Source organism: Leguminivora glycinivorella, chromosome 15 (genome assembly GCF_023078275.1).
Source record: "Leguminivora glycinivorella isolate SPB_JAAS2020 chromosome 15, LegGlyc_1.1, whole genome shotgun sequence".
NCBI lineage: Eukaryota > Metazoa > Arthropoda > Insecta > Lepidoptera > Tortricidae > Leguminivora > Leguminivora glycinivorella.
In genome coordinates this window covers 11,123,391-11,143,556 of record NC_062985.1, presented here as the reverse complement: position 1 = coordinate 11,143,556, position 20,166 = coordinate 11,123,391, and the positions used below count along the sequence as shown (strand labels likewise).

At 40.9% G+C, this 20,166-nt stretch overlaps 1 protein-coding gene across 2 annotated transcripts in view; it reads right to left on the bottom strand.

Annotated features, from left to right (window-relative positions):
• Window positions 1–20,166, bottom strand: part of LOC125233813 — a 47,657-nt gene that overhangs the window by 11,984 nt on the left and 15,507 nt on the right. The window contains exons 8-12 of one of the 2 annotated variants that reach the window (XM_048139943.1): window positions 7,457–7,654; window positions 6,453–6,570; window positions 5,440–5,546; window positions 4,623–4,751; window positions 2,965–3,091 (exon numbers count right to left, since the gene is read on the bottom strand). In XM_048139943.1, the coding sequence (XP_047995900.1) occupies window positions 3,010–3,091; window positions 4,623–4,751; window positions 5,440–5,546; window positions 6,453–6,570; window positions 7,457–7,654 (634 nt within the window). In that variant the 3' untranslated portion in view covers window positions 2,965–3,009. Of the gene's footprint in view, window positions 1–1,369; window positions 3,092–4,622; window positions 4,752–5,439; window positions 5,547–6,452; window positions 6,571–7,456; window positions 7,655–20,166 lie in introns of those variants that run through there. The other variant, XM_048139942.1, reaches the window with a different exon arrangement.

Here is a 20,166-nt window from a genome sequence, read left to right as displayed (position 1 = left end):
GGGTTTTTGGGGTAGATTTCAAAACCGGTATTTAATTTTGTAATACCGGATTCCCTGTATTTTTAGTAACTAACAAATTATGGCAAATAAACGTAATCTACTCATCAAAAACCTTAAATTTCTGCATCATGACGGTCGCTAGACGCGTAAATATTGCTTTTTGCTCTCGTTTCTACGACACATTCTCTGTTTAGTGTTTTTACAATATTTCTATGAAATGACAGTTTTGCCGATAATTACCTAGATTAGATAAAGATACGTGTCAAGAGCATTCATTGAGGAGGGCCTGCCGTGAACCTTTTGACACATTTGTCGCACTTGGGAATCGTAAGTGTGACAGGGAAGCAATACGTCAAACGTAGTTGATACAACACAGGCCAAAGACCCTCTGTAAACAAGTCGCCTTGATGCACCTACATTATAGAAATAACTTTTCAAAAAATTGGTTAAGGCATACGAACTAACGTATAAGCTACTTTTGGTTTACTGCCACTGACGTCGAGGAGGCGCGGCGCTAACGCGGCGTCGACGCCGCGCGGACGTTACTGCGACGTCGACGTTCGAGAGGCGCCGCAACGTCGCGTCGGCGCTGCGGATGCGCGGCGTCGACGCCGCGCAGGCGTTGGAGAGGCGACGACGTTCGCGAGACGCTAGATGTGGGGGGACCCTAACGGCCTGGCCACGACCACGACATTGGCTTTTGCGACAGCGGCGAGCAGCGGTCATAGGTGCGGACGAAAGTTTCCATCACTGTGTCTCGTTCTCGCCGCTGTCGCCTTAAACCAATGTCGTGGCAGGGCCTTAGGTGATCCAGCTAGCTGGAGCGGGAGCCCGCTTCGGGCTCCCGGACCCACTAGCGGACGCCCTACCAGGTCAATTTATACCCTTAATAACTTTTGATAGTAAGGTGCATTAGGGTAAAAGCGGGGTAATTTTGAAAAGTGCTATCTATTAACAAGGAGCTAAATGCTAGATTATGAAGTGTTGATAAATTATGAAGTGCTTCACTTCTTTATTCACGGAAACTGATACGATTGAAACGAACGAAACTTTCTTGTATAAGTGACACTAGTATCCGTGCCATGACATTTTATTGATCAATTTGTAGATTAGTCACGCATTAATAGCCGGCGTAGCTTTATTTGACGTTCATATGCGCATTGTAATATGCCTACTTGAAAAATAAATATTTCATTTTCATTTTCATAATTCTATTCGCGCCAGATTTCGTGAATCCACCAGAGTCGTTATCAATATTATCCTGCGTTCAGTTATCCTATTACACCTTCCATATCAAATGGTTCATCTTCAAACAATCTCAAACAAATAAATATATATAGAATGTAAATACACTGATTACTAGTTTAACTAGTAATATAATATTCTGATCGGCAGTTTTTAGAGAAGTCTTTACTTAAAATTTACTTTATACCTAAACTGGATATGCGATCGCGTGGATACCGCTGATCCTGAAGACTATTTGGAAATGTTTTGAAATATTATCATTGAAAATGAAATAGTCGAAACAAATGCATAGGTACTAACTATCACGTATCCTGACAGTGTGAGACTATAAATTGTCGATTTTCATAGCTTCGAATAGCCTGCACTGTAATGGTTCTTAGCGCAGATACACACAAGAACAATGAAAATTGGTGACTTTGTACAGAGATCTTACCTTGTGATTGTGACCCATTTTCACAGTTATTGACTTTGAACAAGAGAACAAGTAAGAAAGAGTGACAGAGAGCACGGAAATCACAGCTTAGCTACTGTGGTTACCATTCTTGGCACGTTAAAGATGGTTGGATGGATGGTTTATAAATTAAACGATACCAAAAGTGCCCGATAATTAGAAGACTTGTTTTTTTTTTCATAGGACTATCTCGTAGCCCATTTCAGGAAGGCTTGTACATACTCGTACATATCATGTAACAGAAGCAAATATCTCTCTGAAATTCGTATAACGGTGGCCCATTTCCGAAAGCTGAAGGTTACAAGTTACAAGCGGAAGTCTCTTTTCAACTTACCATATAAGACATGACTACCACTTGTAAATTGTAACTTGTAGCTTCGAGAAATGGGCCACAGGACTCTCGTTTGTTTTTACAAGATTTCAGTTTTCCCTTCCTGACTTTATTTATAGGAGAAATAAATAATTAATTTGTTAATTTAACGGAATGGATTCGAGCATAAACGGTCATATTGTACGCGTAGGGGTTAAATTGTAATTTTATAAAGCGTATACAGAATGTTCGTAATTCGAGAAAAGTTACGCGAAAGCGTTGCGTTCTCGCGCGCAAACCAATTTGAAATTACGCGAGATGTGTGGAGAGAGCGAAAATGATACTAATGCTAGCAGATTAGTAATACCATAGACCAATTCATTCTTAAACAGCTATAATATACCCGTTATAATACACATAGGTATTACGTGCTTTTTATTTAACCTTAGCTGTCAAAAACCCATATTTTTAAACAATGTTCCAAATACTACATATACCATGTGATTAAGTTTAACCTATTTTATTTAAATCGTGTTAGCGCTGAGCGATAAGGTTTACAAGGTTAGTCCACGCAAGATAAAGCCAAAAATCTCCTGTAAGCGGTAACCCCTGGCTACGATTAGGTTAAGTTACGGGTGTTATCACTATTGTGTGGGTAACCCGATGGACGGGTTACCCAAACTATCTTATCTGAAGGGGTTACCCATTCGACCGGGTAAGACAAATTAACGGGTTTCCAGTCCCTGACTTGTAAACAAAATGCTGTTTATTTTAGCAACTGCACTAGGACTAAGTGGCGGATTTACTAGTACCGCTAAAAATCTAGAGCTGCTTGACACTAGATGTCGCGAGTGTTGCAAACAACGAAAAGTGTTGTGCTCAAAATCTTTACACTTGAATTACAAGTCCATGGTAATACTTATTGCATATTTATCCACTGTAAACTGATAAGACTTACCTTGTTGCACATACAAGTCCAAATTAAAAGTTAATAGTAAACAGTTCACTCTTCTTCGGATTCAGTATCGGAGTCAGGTATTGTGTTGAACCAGTTCTCCCAGTTGGATTGTGGGCCTCCCGTTGGTCTGCGACAAAAAAAAAACTATGTATTCAGGTCGTGATTAGAGAGAGGCATAATAGTCATGTAAACAAATCAGCTTTATGTTTAAACTAGCTTTTTCCCGCGGCTTCACTCGCATTGAATTCGAAAATTGCGGGATTCTCCATACAAACTTCCACCCCCCATCCTAGGGAAGTGGCGGATTAGAAAGATACAAAAAGTAGCCTATGTCACTCTTCATCCTTTCAACTATCTCCACTTAAAAAAACACGTCAATACCTCGCTCCGTTTTGCCGTGAAAGACGGACAAACAAACAGACACACACACTTCCCATTGATAACATTATATAGCATAGTATAGTATGGATGCAATGCATTTAGCGTTCAGTAACGTACTGATTCAAAGACAGATGTAAAGTAAGATATTGTTGAATTTGGAAATAAAGGTTGAATATTGCTAGGTTTCTGCCAAAATTGTGCTGTGTACAGAGCCGGGATTGTCCGATCGGGATAATCCAATCACTGGTTTCAGAGCATACGTTTTGTGGTAAACACAGTTTACTTACCGTTGCTTAGTGACGGGCTGCGGCAGCGTGGCGGTTGCGGGTGGCGGCGGCACTCCTCGCGGTAGCGTCTGCGTACTTTCATCGGCCTCGTAGCGCCATTTAGGGTCTAACACCCATCTATACAGTCATTAGATACTAACGCCTTGAGGGTAGAGGCGTGTTCATATGTATGTGAGCGCGTTGAATGCGCCAACACTATTGTATTCTATTTACCGTTGTTTAGTAACGGGTTGCGGCAGCGTAGCGGTTGCGGGCGGCTTCAACAGCTTCGTGGCGCCATTCGGGGTGTAACACCCATCTATGCAGTCACTAGCTACTACCTTGACGGAGGAGGCGTGATCTCTGAGCGCCTTGACCACGTCGACACTATTGTATTCTATTTACCGTTGCTTAGTGACGGGCTGCAGTAGCGTGGCGGTTGCGGGCGGCTTCAACAACTTCGTGGCGCCATTCGGGGTCTACAACTCATCTATACAGTCATTATAGAGGTATAGATACTAACGCCTTGACGGGAGAAGCGTGTTCATATGTCTCTGAGCGCCTTGACCGTGCCAACACTATGGTATTGTATAGGTAATATATTTACCGCTGCTTAGTGACGGGTTGCGGCAGCGTGGCGGTGGCGGGCGGCTTCAACAACTTCGTGGCGCCATTCGGGGTCTACAACTCATCTATACAGTCATTATAGAGGTATAGATACTAACGCCTTGACGGGAGAGGCGTGATCATATGTCTCTGAGCGCCTTGACCGTGCCAACACTATGGTATTGTATAGGTAATATATTTACCGCTGCTTAGTGACGGGTTGCGGCAGCGTGGCGGTGGCGGGCGGCTTCAACAACTTCGTGGCGCCATTCGGGGTCTACAACTCATCTATACAGTCATTATAGAGGTATAGATACTAACGCCTTGACGGGAGAGGCGTGATCATATGTCTCTGAGTGCCTTGACCGTGCCAACACTATGGTATTGTATAGGTAATATATTTACCGTTGCTTAGTGACGGGTTGCGGCAGCGTGGCGGTGGCGGGCGGCGGCGGCGCGGGCGGCGGCGCGCGGCGCTGCAGCGTTTGCGTGCCCTCGTCGGCCTCGTCTCGCCAGTCGGGGTCTAATACCCATCTGTGCACAAAACACCTTGTTAAACCTTATACGAGAAAACTCTAGGATGTGCCCTTTTGATTGCGAGCTCAGTCAAACGATTGGACTCTAGCAAAATTGTTGTGTAACACTGACCTAGGAATTGAATATGGACATCGCATCTACTCGTACATGCCTCGGAGAACCTACTGTTAACCCTATGGATAACCATATGGTTTATCTTAGTATATCTTTGCAATAGACAACGATGCCACCACTAAGTTATGATTATGACACAGTCCTGTTTATTTAAAAATATCCAGAAACAAAACCAAAAAATAAAACTCAAAAATAAAACCTTCGTATGACTCACAACTCTCACAAGGAAAAAGAAACGTTATTCAGAACTTTGGGCTGGTAATACAGAAATTTATTCGCAATAGGGAACTCGACTGTACTAAAAATATCTTATATTGTGCACGAAAGAAAGCATCACATAATTATTAGGAAAATATGGACAGAAGTTATTTTTAAATCCAATTTCTATTTAATAAGTCAGGTAGAAATATATAAAGTAACTGAGTTGACCGGAACGCCACTCAGTTCGATTTCATATAAATTTCTTAAAAAGAAGCTGATTTGACTAGGAGGCAAGTAGCCTATTATACAGAGCAGAACACATGATCATTATGTTACATTAAATTCCTTTATGGGTTGAATATTATAATACCTTGAGCTGGTAGCGGACTTGCAATTCTCACACTCGCTGCGGTAGTCGTCCGGCCCGTCCGGTTCGCCGTCCGGCGCGCCGCTCGAGTAACTGCAAACGCACGACGGCTGCACGCAAACAATGTAATAATGATGAATTTAATATCGCATTCGAAATAAGGCGGAAGTTCTTAAATGGGATGTATTAACTTAACAGAGATTAAAATGATGTCAAATAATGACTTCGTTATGCAGGTCCACTAACGTAACAGATCCTTCACTTGCCCGCAAAACGACAAATGCCTACGCTTTATTTAACTAATACTAATATTACTACGTAAAACTCAGAAGCATAGTCGGCACGTGCCACGCGACTACACAGGCGGGCGCGTGGCGCCTTTAGGACACTTGTTACCTCGAGGCAACTGCTAGCGGGTAGGTACTTAACGCGCGACCGCGAACGAGTGACGTAGGCCTGGTGCAGCCAATAGCCTCGGAGGCAAAAGCTTTTCGGAAAAGGCCTCGGTGCCTCCGTTGAGGCACGCCTACATTGGTTGATGGCGCGCGAGGACATTGCATCACAGCGCTGCTGATGTGGTCCCGGCTATTAAAGAAAATACTATAAGCTGCTGCTGCTATTACTACTAACTAACTAGTATGGCTCTATGATCCAAAGAGGATCTTGGCCTCCAAAACGAGAGCACGCCACTTAGGCACGCGACTCGCGAGCTAGTAAGCTATGAGCTATCGGCTATAAAAACGAACAAAAGATAAGTACTTCTGTGCAAATAAAAGAGACACGGCGATATGGATAGCTCACCGCTGGGCGAGTAACAATAAACATCGCCGTGTCTCTTTTATTTACACGGGAGTGATTATCTTTTGTTCGTTTTTATAGCCGATAGCTCATAGCTTACTAGCTCGCGGTGGGCCAGTGCCTTATCCCGATCTTGCGCAACTTCCTGCCAATTATCGGCTTGTAGCTGACACAGATCCGCCATCAGCCCATCACACTAATTAAGGTCGTAAAGTTACCTTATCAACTGTGAGCGGCAGTGTGGTCTGTGGTCCAGTAACGTCTGCGGTCGGTTTTCCTGCCGCCTTCAGAGGTTTCGGTTCGATCCCACCCACGTTGTGCTCTTCGCTGTGGGCTCTGCAACCAAATTTTACAATATTTTATGTAAAATCAAATTGAGAAAGTAATGTAGGTAGGAAGAGCGCTGAGAACTACTGAGAGAGAGAAGTTTTTATTTTACTTTATTTCATATCCAAAACATACAAACCATCATCCAAATCCACAGCGCAGGCTTCGTCAAACGCGTAGGTACAAAATGGCATCCGCAACAAACTTCGTTTCTTACTTTATTGGGAATGAAATATCAAGGTTGCTTATGTACCAGTTGCACTAGATTTCACCTAATATTTAAGCGATAGGTAAACTTATTGCACGGGTAGGTTCAAAGTTCAAAACTGAGCGACGGATTGAAACGATTGAAACAGTCTATAAAATGAGGATGGAATGGTCTACATTTTATAATATGGTATGAGAAATGGTTAAATCTGACTTACTGAAGTTGTGTCTAATTTAACCATAGCTCGTTCACTGGATTTCTGGAATGAGCGACGAATCTCGCTGTGTAGCGAGCGATCGCAGCGGTTGAAGCCGAGGTGTATCAAAGATGTCTCTAACTTATCTTACCTTGAGCCCCCGCTAGAAGCCAGGTTGAAATTCCTTGGTATACTTCGCCCAGTGTCCGCCATAGCTCGTTAGCTGGGTTTACGGAATGAGCATCGGATCTCGCTGTGTAGCGAGTGATCGCAGCGGTTGAACCCGACGTGTATCGAACATGTGTCTCATTTCTCTTAGCCCCCGCTAGAAGCAAGATTGAGATTCCTTGGCATTATCCGCCCGGTGTCCGCCATAGCTCTCTCGCTGGGTTTATGGAATGAGCGACGGATCTCGCTGTGTAGCGAGCGATCGCAGCGGTTGAAGCCGACTCATAATCAGGGTTGTGTCCCGTTTTATTAGTATCTCTTACCTTGAGCCCCCGCTAGAAGCCAGGTTGAGATTCCTTGGCATACTCCGCCCGGTGTCCGCCATAGCTCGCTCGCTGGGTTTGTGGAATGAGCGACGAATCTCGCTGTGTAGCGAGCGATCGCAGCGGATGAAGCCGGCTATGGACGTGTCGAGGATGGTTGTGTCGATCGCGGTGGAGATGCGCGGAATTGTGCGGTGTCTGGGGAAAAAGTAGTAATTTTAAGGTGGCTCGCTTTCCATACAAAAAACATCTACCATTTATTTAGTCACCGCCATCGACCTACAATAGGGACTGAGCTCACACTTTTTTTGCCATACTAAATTGAACCTTATCACCTGCGCATAAAGGCGTTCTTGACAGACTAGCAAAAGTGTGTCCACATGAGAGGGTCAAAGTTGGGGCTGGTCTGGTGTCCCTCTCGCACGTGTGACCAGTGTTAAAAAATTACTATAGTAGTAGTATTTTTACCTGTATGATAACTAAGTTTATAAACTTCTTAAATTATTTTCGTATTATATCGAGGCAATTAAGGGTATTAATACCTTGTAACGAATTGGTAAGTCATTATTATGAAGCCATAAAACCAAAAAATTGCGCAATTATTAAAAACCTTTAATTGGGTATTAGTAGATTTGGTAGTAACTTTGAATATTGACTGGTATCCCCAAATGATGACAGTGATGACGTCATTCAAATGATTTTGATAGTGGTAATAAGTGCGAGAGGGACACCAGCCCCAACTTTAACCTCTCATGTGGACACACTTTTTGGCCTAACAACTCATTCTGGTTTAATTATAATTCTGTGGTCACCGCACACTACAACTAAATAAAAATATGCGCATACATCTACTATACATTATCCATCGTCGCAGTATTGAACGAAATACATTGTTTCATACAGAAATCATGGACAAATCCATGTGATTTTTTTATTAATTTTACGAAAATGTGCGTGCCAAATTTTGTGTACAGACACAGAGCCGTCATATTTCGCGTATTTTTAGTTGACATTGTCATCAGTGACACTTGGCTCTTGACAAGTAATTATTTAAAGATATTGGTTTACTTAACTCAAGCAGACTCAGAAATAATGACGCATTTTGTCAATAAATATACATATCGTGTATTTCGACACTGCTAGTGTAAATCGAAATGGCGTCTCGGTCAAACGCATTGACTATGAAGCTGGAGATCTCGAGTTCCATTCCAGTCTTTTTTAATCATTTGAACTTTTTTTGGATTTATTAAGTTTTTTTTTATATTTTTTAATAGAATAAATATTCTATTAAAAAAGACTTACTATATTTTTTTCCTATTTTTTATTTTCATACAAAAATACAATACAATATACAATCTTTATTATGCCTTTGTTGATAAAATAAAATATTACACGTTAGGTCAGGTACATAGGTCATAGTGTGGGCATAGTATTAGTAATGTGCTGACTTCCTTACATTTACTGAGCTAGTTGACCTATGTTATTGTTGTGTGAATGTTTTTCTTCAACAACTAAATAGTTACATATATGAATATGTATGTAGGTATGTGGGTAACTTTAGCACATTGTAATTTTTCCTCAGTCACCCGTTGAGCTCAGAGACCACGAACGCTGTAGAAACGTCGGGATGAATTGTAAATTCATTATACACGATTTAATCCGTTTTCATAGTTTTTATTTCATGAGTAACTATCGCGGTAACTGAAGACAATATTAACTAAATGGTTACAAATAATAATTATAATCAATATAATCTGGTCCTGCACCTCTAGCACAACCTGCCGCGACAGCCGCGAGAAGTGACAGATCGGCGCGACTTCATGCCTTGTCGCGGGGTTGCAGCACAACTTACACGTAAGAGCCGCGACAATGTCGCGGTCAAACATCACTGTCAATAAATGACAACCGATCGCGACTTTGAACTAGAATCCGTAGCATAACTGCCTAAATTTGATACAAAACGTTCTCGCGGCTTTACGTCAAACGGCGAGACGAAGTCTACGCGGCTTTATAGGCGCGACAAGCTCTGTCGCGGGTGTTTTACTTGTGGATTTTTGGAAAATTTCATAAACCACTCAAAAACAAGTTCACATGTAACAATATTATGTGTATGATAACTTATTTTTATATCTTACATTTTGTAAATGTGCTGTGTTTAGACAACAGATTTCGTCAGCGCATCGCGCTGATCCGCGCAAATCAATCTAGGGCATAAGCCAGCACAAACATAGTGTAGTAGTTGCAATTTACACGGATGGAATACAAATAAGATTTACATATGTGTGCTATAGGTAATATTGTGTATATAAGGAAATATAATTTGTAAATAAATCAGATACCAATTGTCCGTTGGTGTTTCACTACCTCCATACCTAAAACCTCTGCTTGCTCAGGGCGACACTCTGAGAGTAGAGACTCCCATCCACCACCTTTTTACAGGTACCCTTGCTGTGGCATAAGACTCCTTTAGCCTTAATCGGTCGTCTGAGCCTGGGCGATCGGCAGCAAGTATCCATCCAACCACCTTGATCCCCCCCCGTAGGGAATCCGTCTGTTACCGATAGGTCTCCCGGTACAGACATCCTTGTCATAGAATAAGTTAGGGCTAGGGAAGTAGGGACTTAGGCCGATAGCAAGGGTGCTATCGCCTCCCACCTTATTTTATGCAGTCTGTGCAGGCACATGCAACGCCTAAGTACCATTTGATTCCATATCATTTTCAGTCCATTTAGTAATCCAGGTACTCGGCCTTAGCGTGTGGCTGTACATATGGTCCTTCGAACCGGATCTCTCTTAAGGATAACATTGCTATGAGTGCATGGTAACTTAAGGGGTGTCTGTTGAGTCGGTGATATTGACAACCAACCAGTCAGTAATATCGACTATTAAATTTACCCTCCACCACTAGGTACGTTATACACCGCGATCTTGTTAATATTGTCCTCCCACGGTTAGGTGCAAGATAAATTGGTAGGGTTTGACTGACAAACTGACAACATGGACGCTGTTAGGCTCAACGAACTTCTGAAGAGTCAAGAAGAGTTAGGAGGAGGACTTAAGACCTTGTTGACGAATATGAAAAAGGATTCGGCAAGCAGGAAAACGCATAAGTACATCATGGACAAGAGGACGGTGCTTAACGGAATGAAAGCGCAAATTGAGGAAAACCACGCACAACTTGAACCGGAAAAGCGGTTAGCCACCCACACCTACAAGACCAGCTACTACGGTAGTCTCCAAACCATTTATGAAGAAGCCACAGCCTACTTAGACAAGTGTGAAGCGTTGATGAAAGATAGCCAAGGTGTGTCTACAGGGTCCAAGTTTGTAGACTGCCAGGAAGTTTCGCCAAAATTAGGGATACAGAAGTGGCGCATATCTCAACTCGTCAAGAAGTTAGCCGCAGCAAGGCAAGCCATTACTGAGAACAAGCCAATCTGGTTCCTGCAAACAACTCTCCAAGCCATCCAGAAACAGTGGGAAACTGTAGAAGAGGAGCATTTGGGATTATGCGTAGAAGAAAATTCATTCAGTGACGAATACTTTACGAAAGAGGGTTTTGAAGGATGTCAAAAAGACACGTCATACCAATTACAAGCTAGAATTAACGAGTCAGCCGAGACTGCCATTTCACGTAGTTCCACCGAACCCAGAAAACGGGCTAACTTGCCAAAAATCACCATCCCGATATTCACGGGGGAGTACGAGTCCTGGTACTCATTCCACGATTTATTTAAAAATCTTATCCACAACGACGCTACATTATCAAACACAGAGAAAATGCAATATTTAAAAACACATTTAAAAGGAGAGCCTGCCAGAATGATTCAACAATTGAATATTAGCGAAAACAATTACTGGGAATTGTTAACGCAGCGTTATGAAAATGAACGACTAATCAGTTCAAAGTTTATTGACAAGTTGCTTGATTTGCCTACAATAGAACGGCCTAGCGCTATTAAAATAAAAAACGTTTGATACAATAAAGGAGAGCTTGGCCGCATTAACGAACCAAGGAGTGATTACGTCACACTGGGATCCGATTTTAACTCGTATCATCAGTCGAAAATGGGACGCTGAGACCAATAATATCTATGAACTAGCGTTGGAAATACCGAACAAAAATCAGAGTCTAACCGAAATGATGGGATTCATGGAAAAAAGGTTCAAATGTTTGGAAACTGCAGCACAGATCACTTCCACACAGACACCGAAAGGGAATCGACTTACTATATTACCGAGTGTACAGTCAGACCAAGCACACGGCAAAAAATGCTGGTACTGTCATAATGAGGACCACAAGATTTATTCTTGCGCAAAGTTTAAGTTGCTAAGTATTCCCGAGCGCCTTAAGGTGATTCGAGACCGAAAAATATGTTACAACTGCATAAATCATGACTCGGCAGAGAAATGTAATAGTACAGTGTTGTGTCACTTTTGCAACAAACCCCATCACTCGATGATTCATATCAATCCACCAGGTAACGTTATCAAGCTCAGGTCCGATGAGATGAGAAACCAAAGAGGATTGAGATTTCAACCCCAATATAGAGAGGGTCAGAATAAGGATAGGCGCGTTCAAAGGATGACGACTCACACAGCCACAACTGCAGAGGATTCAAGGAAGACAACGTTGTTAGCTACAGCGTTAGTAGAGACCTATACTACGGTGAACCACGGTTGCTAAGGGTTTTGTGTGATCAAGGGTCAGAAGCGTCATTTTGTACAGAAGAAGTGGCGCAGATGTTATCGTACCCAAGACAAAAAAGATACACCCAGGTCAAAGGAATCGGGGACGAGCAGCCAAAAGAGTCTAAACATTGTATTACGATTACAATGAAACCACGGTTTCCAAGCCAATATAAACTGCCGGTAACACTTATAGTGTTGCCAAAATTAACCTCCGTATTACCAAGACAGGATATTCCACAAGTAAACTCCAAGAAAATAGAGAACAAGGTCTTAGCCGATCCCACATATTACAAGAAAGGCCCAATTGATGTAATTTTAGGAGCGCAAGAGTACAGCCAGTTCCTGCGAGAAGGATTTGAAAAGGTAGAAACAAACATGATAGCACAGGAAACGGAATTTGGGTGGATATTATCAGGCTGGCGGATAACCAACAGTGTAAATCCCATGAAAGTGTTATGCATGACATCGTTTAATGATGAAATCAAACAATTAACGGATTTTTAGGAGCTTGAAGAGGTCCCGAGAAATATTGAATTGAAGGAAGAAGATCGAATTTGTGAGGAATATTTCAGTAAAAGCACTGTAAGAGGGAAAGATGGAGCATATACGGTCCGCATTCCGTTGAAGAATCCAAACCTTGAGTACGGGGAAACGCGTAATAAAGCTGCGGCACGACTATTCCAACTAGAAAAGTCATTTAAGAGAAATGACGTCCTACGGAGCCAATACAACGAGTTCATGGCAGAATACCTGCGTATGGGACACATGAAAAAGCTTAACAAAGCTGAATACGGCAAAGGAAAGTTCTACATACCACATCACGCAGTAATAAGAGACGACAGCTTAACCACAAAGTTAAGGGTCGTGTTTGATGCTTCTAGTAAGGAAAAGGGATATCTCAGTCTAAATGAAAATATGTATAAAGGTCCGCGCTTACAACAAGACATATCAGACATTTTGTTACGCTGGAGAAAGCATGAAGTGGCATTTCTGGCGGACCTGGAGAAGATGTATCGGTTCATAAAAATTCACCAGTCAGACTTGAAATATCAGAGAATACTATGGAGATGGTCCACAAGTGACCCAATCGAGGAGTATGCCTTGACCACAGTAACATATGGAACAGCCTCGGCACCATATTTAGCTGTCAGAACCCTGCAGCAATTAGCACGTGATGAACAAGAAAGCTATCCGTTAGCAAGCAAAACAACACTACACGACTTTTATGTGGATGACATTTTATCAGGAGCAGATAGTGAAGAAAAAGCCAAGATATTACAAGATCAGTTGATAAACATGTTGAAAGCCGGAGGTTTTAACCTAAGGAAATGGTCATCGAATAATATAGAGGTATTAAATAACATTCCAGAAGGAAGTAGGGAAGACGACATGATAAAATTACCACAACATGAAACAAGAAAATCACTAGGCGTGATGTGGTCACCAGCAGAGGACAACTTCCACTTTCAAATAAAAATCACCAATACCGAAAAATTAACAAAACGATTTCTCTTATCCGAAATTTCCAAAATATTTGACCCAATGGGTTGGTTGGCGCCAATCATAATAGGAATGAAGTTACTAATTCAAGAGTTGTGGTCAAATGCAATATATTGGGACACACCCGTAGACGAAGCCATAAAAAAGAGATGGGAAGAGTTTTATACACAAATCAAAACGATTGAAACAATTCGTATACCCCGTTGGATAAAATATAAAAACACAACAATCGAGTTACACGGATTTTGCGATGCGTCAGAAAAAGCTTACGGAACGGTGATATACAGCCGAATTAAGATGAACGGCCAGTATTATGTTTCTCTGTTACAAGCGAAATACAAAGTGGCCCCAAAAAAGACTAAAAGCACACTGCCCCGACTAGAGCTTTGTGCAGCACATCTATTATCCAAACTAATAATAAAGGTGAAGGACGGCCTAGATTGTGAAAACGTAACAATCCATTGTTATACAGATTCCATGATCACTATCGGCTGGATCAAAGGTGAAGCAGGAAAATGGCAAACCTTTGTCGCGAACAGAGTATCAGAGATTCAGAGAAGTACGTCAAGTGAATGTTGGAATCATGTGAAAACTACAGACAACCCAGCAGATGTACTGTCAAGAGGAATAGAACCACGCAAGTTAGAACATCATGAGCTATGGTGGAAAGGGCCCAGCTGGCTTCAAAATGAGGAGATACCACATACCAAGACCATAATAGAGAAATGCCAAGAAGTTAAAAATAACCACGTTACGATTACAGAAGACAAGAAAGAAAAGAAAATATGGGAAAGATTTTCACGGTTTCAACGCATGATACGGGTTCTGTCGTTTTGCTACAGGATAACACAAAAAGAACAAAAAGGGAACATGTTAACGTACGTTGAAATACAACAAACAACAGGCAAAATCCTTAAACTAGTACAACAGGAAGCCTTTGCTGAAGAATATGAGTCATTAAAAAACAATAAACCAGTCACGAAGAAAAGTAAACTGCTGTGTTTGGATCCATTCATAGGAGACGATGGGTTAGTAAGGGTGGGTGGACGACTACACCACTCATAGTTGCCATACAGTCAAAAGCATCCAATTGTGCTACCGCACCACCACCACGTATCCAGAATGCTAATTAATGAAGCACATCTTCAAACGTTGCACGGTGGGAACAAGTTGACAATGGCAGTCGTAAGGCAGAAGTATTGGATTTTGGGATTAAAAAGAATGACAAAATCTAGCATCCGCAACTGTGTTAAATGCATACGGTATAAGGCAGCCACGGCATCACAGAAGATGGGACAGTTACCAGAACCCAGAGTAACTCCGTCCCAAACCTTCAGCCATACTGGTGTCGACATGGCAGGACCAATACAAGTAAGGACTACGAAAGGCAGAGGGAATAAAGCTACAAAAGGCTATATCGCAGTATTTGTCTGCCTTGCAACAAAAGCCATACACCTAGAACTGGTAGGAGATTTATCCACAGAATGATTCATTGCTGCGTTGATCAGATTTAAAGCAAGACGTGGCCACATATCACATATATACAGCGACAACGGAAGAAATTTCGTAGGTGCAGCAAGGATGCTACACACGCAACTATTAGAAATCATGCAATCGCCGCACGTCCAAAATGCCGTAACTACGATGGGAACACAATGGCATTTCAACCCACCCCTCGCACCTCACTTTGGTGGGATTTGGGAGGCAGGAGTCAAAGCAATGAAGTATCATTTGAAGAGAGTAATAGGAGAGTCAACATTAACGTACGAAGAATTATCCACGCTCTTGAGCCAGGTAGAGAGCTGTCTGAACTCAAGACCCCTTTGCGCACAAAGTGATAACATCAATGACAACACCGTATTAACACCAAGCCATTTTCTCATTGGAAGAGAGGCAGTGGGCATCCCTGATCCAATAAATGATGTTAGCACAAACCTTCAACAGCGATGGAAATTGATTCAAAAAATGAAAAAAGATTTCTGGAAAACATGGAGTAGAGAGTATTTACATCAACTACAGCAGAGGTATAAGTGGCAACTAGATCAAGGAAATATTAACAAAGGAACCGTGGTTCTAATAAAAGACGAAAACGTCACACCTAGTCAATGGCCATTAGCAAAAGTGATAGAAACACACCCAGGAGCTGACGGGAAAACAAGAGTGTTAACATTACAAAAAGCACCAGGAAATTGTTTAAAAAGGGCAATCCATAAAGTAATTCCACTACCCAACAACAAGGAAGATATAACAGAGACTCAACAGGTCGTCGTCAACAGCAATGTAGCACAACTAACACCAGTCAATGCTACATCAGATCAATCAAACAGAACCGTTACAAAGGAATCACGAAGACAAAGCAACAAACGCACAGGTAGAAAATACCCTTGGACATTGTTCATAACCCTGTTTACCTGTTTTATAAATATGACAACAGCAACTTACACAATAAAAAACATCAACGAAGGAATTTACGTGGAACACGTAGGGTCAGCGACAATCGACAGAGGAATATTCCGGATTTAAACCAATTACGCAAAAAGTAAAATAGGGAGAGATGTTGAAGATATTCGAGGAATCACCGCACAATTCAAACATTACTGTGACGCAGTAACAAAAACTAATACGGAAATTCACTGTGCCCAATTGTATCACCAGTTGTATGAAGGGCAAGAAAGACTAGAGGAAATCACTAATTTGATCTTGAACATAGGACAAATCAGAAAAAAAAGAGGATTATTCGGCCAAATGTTGACGTCAATATTCGGGGTCAATGACGAGGTCTACAAAGACATAGATACGTTACAAGGGAACCAAAACAAGCTGATAGAGGCCGCCAATCATCAAACCAAATTCATGATATCAACCATCGCAACAGTCAACCAAACAGAAGAAAGAATAGTAAAGAAGCTAGAAACATTTCAGACCAAGTTAAATCAAGCAATACAATATATGAATAATGTGAACAAATGGTACAAAAGAATAGATATCAATCGCGTAAACATCAACATTCTTCACATGTATCAACTCGCAGCACACTACATAGATGAGGTTATAGAACACTACGCCAGACTTCAAGAAGCATATTTACATCAAGGAACAATCTATGATGTACTACAACTTAAAGAAGTTAACCAAATTCTGACAAACGCCAATAGCAAGCTACCAACGAAGCTAAGAATAGTGCAAAATCAACTAATAGATACGAAGGTCACAGAAAACTCAACATACATAAAAGTATATGGGTATTTCGCATTACAAGATATAACTAAATACACTTTGATTCACGTGACACCAGTACCAAAGCAAGATAAAAAAGGAAAAGTATACAGTTTAGAAGTATATCACAACATAATTGCGATCGATTACAATAATGAAAATTACTTCGAACTAGAGACAGAAGAATTTAAAGCATGCCTCAGAAAGAATACCGAATACATTTGTTACCCGACATCAGTAAAAAATATGCAGGAGAATAAGAATTGCATTATTGATCTATTATTTAAGGGAACAGAGATGGTCAACTGTAACACGAGAGAACTGAACCTAACAACAACTGTATGGAAACAATTATATATGCCAAACACTTGGATAATCATGACAGCAGAGTCAGTAAAAGCGTCAATCATTTGCGATGGAGAAAGAGAAGAAATTATGATCCAGAACACAACTGTCATCCACATTGCAGAAAACTGTATTATCAAAACAAGAAGAAACATTCTAGCAGCAAGAAGAGCTAACACAATATCGGTGTTAGCAACGTTCTCAAGACAAGCCAACTTTTCATTGAATACAAACGAAACAACCAATCAAATAGAAGATTTAACCAGAGATGAGGAAGTTCTTGACAGCTCCAGAGACATATTTAAACATCTCACTAGTAACGAAAATTTACTCCAAAAACAATTAGACAATACAATTTGGAAACAGATACAAAATAACTCAGTAGCAATCAGTCTCGGTTCGTCGTTAGCAGTCTTTAGTTTAATGATACTAACAGTTTGTTATGGTCCACAGGTTCTGGTACACATCCGTTCCTGCACAACCAGTCCGCAGTCTGCTCCGCTGCCCGCCGCCCCCGCCAGGTCGGCTCCACTGAAACCCAAGCGCCACAAAACAAACCCAACGAACAACAGCAGCCAGTTTGAAGAAATAGAGTTACGTCCGATACAGCCGCTGTAAAGCAGCTTCCCATCATTCCCGCTGCCGTCGAGAGTCGCCAGGATGTTTAGACAACAGATTTCGTCAGCGCATCGCGCTGATCAGCGCAAATCAATCTAGGGCATAAGCCAGCACAAACATAGTGTAGTAGTTGCAATTTACACGGATGGAATACAAATAAGATTTACATGTGTGCTATAGGTAATATTGTGTATATAAGGAAATATAATTTGTAAATAAATCAGATACCAATTGTCCGTTGGTGTTTCACTACCTCCATACCTAAAACCTCTGCTTGCTCAGGGCGACACTTTGAGAGTAGAGACTCCCATCCACCACCTTTTTACAGGTACCCTTGCTGTGGCATAAGACTCCTTTAGCCTTAATCGGTCGTCTGAGCTTGGGCAATCGGCAGCAAGTATCCATCCAACCACCTTGATCCCCCCCCGTAGGGCATCCGTCTGTTACCGATAGGTCTCCCGGTACAGACATCCTTGTCATAGAATAAGTTAGGGCTAGGGAAGTAGGGACTTAGGCCAATAGGATCCCTTGCTATCGCCTCCCACCTTATTTTATGCAGTCTGTGCAGGCACATGCAACGCCTAAGTACCATTTGATTCCATATCATTTTCAGTCCATTTAGTAATCCAGGTACTCGGCCTTAGCGTGTGGCTGTACATGCTGTATCATATATATCGTTTATAGCATTGATTCTTAATAGTACCTACTGAGTTGTAAAATTATCCCTTAATTAAGCAATTCCTTTCCTAACACAATTTCATCTACAACGAGTAACGACGAATAAATGGAGATGAAGAAACGCTCAACTTCGATTTTTTATAAATAAATTAACTGATCTTTATATGGCGTTCATCTTAGAATAGCAGACCGGCTACGGTGCCGCCTCTCAGCACATAGAAACAAACTACATTTTTAGGGTTCCGTACCAAAAAGGTACAAAAGGAACCCTTATGGTGGTGTGACGGTCTATTTACCTTAAAATTCTCCATTTCTATGTTTCTGTATTATCTTAATAATATTTTTTTTATTATATTAATATTTTACTTATTCTCTAATGTACAAAAAAGAAAAGGAAGGAAAACTACAGTTATTCAGAAAAGAAACGATATTTTAAATTCAGATAATGATTATATTATTGCATCATTTGTCTCCTTATTATTACATTAAAACCCTATAATAATAACATCAAGAAGCAATATTACTTAACAAATCTTCTTTATTCACTTTAAAATTATTTTCTTGTTCCTTTTCTTCAGCTACAATGAAGGACGATTAGGTATCAGTATCAGCCTGGAAAGAAATTCGCTTTGTTAACATAGCAATGACGACAGTGACTTCATCAAACACTATTAAAATCTGATTAAAATACATTTATACCTAAAAGTTTCGATGTAAATTTTTATAGGTATCATCATTATTTTTTACTTTAAGACAGCTACGATTCGCCAAATCGCCACAATAGGTGAATTACGTGGGTATTATAATAGTTCAATGGCAAAGCCCATAACACGGCATTAGTATTAGGTACATAGAGTTCTTAAAGCTTTAATATGTAAACTGAATTAAATAAGACGTGGCAAATTACAATACCTAAGGGAGAGCTTGTGCCTACATTTGTCCTACCCATAGGACATAAACCGGCGGTATGTATGGGATATATACTTAGTTCAAACTAAAAATACGCGTAGGCAGGAGGTTATAATTATCGTACGTAACCAATAATATTTCCTTATAATTCAGTCAAAAAATAGAAAATAGAGCTAAGAAGCGGTGGGACAACTCAGCGTTTGATATGTGGTTTGATACCTTACCTTTAGCAAATTATAGTACGTACTCTTTATTATACTGTGCCTTTAGGTTTGTGCCGTTTGTGTGAGCAATTTAATATATTCCTATCGGGTACTTGCATACGTCCTGGATTGTAGGTATAGGTCACATTTCAGTCATGTTTTGAGATAGCGCTGGAATCATCTGAAACATTCAATTAAAATTAACGATATGAGTATGAAAACGAAATCCATAATACCAATTCCGGTATTAATTAAGGTCCTGTAAGAGTAAAGTTATTTATAGTCATAAATAGTTTGATATCCAATATTATGAAGCTTGTTTACTCACATTTTCTCCTATATTTTCATATAATGAAATGTTGACAAAATTTGAAAGCTCCTTGACATGTCCTTCACTTTGACAGGAAAAACTTAACCATCGACGAAAAATGGATTTTTTGCTATCAAAGAACGAATGAAATAGTACAACACTGTTACCGATTCAGGGATGTCACATGTAAATTACATTAATTTTTAGACTTTGAATTCATTGGGCAACACTGTGGAGTC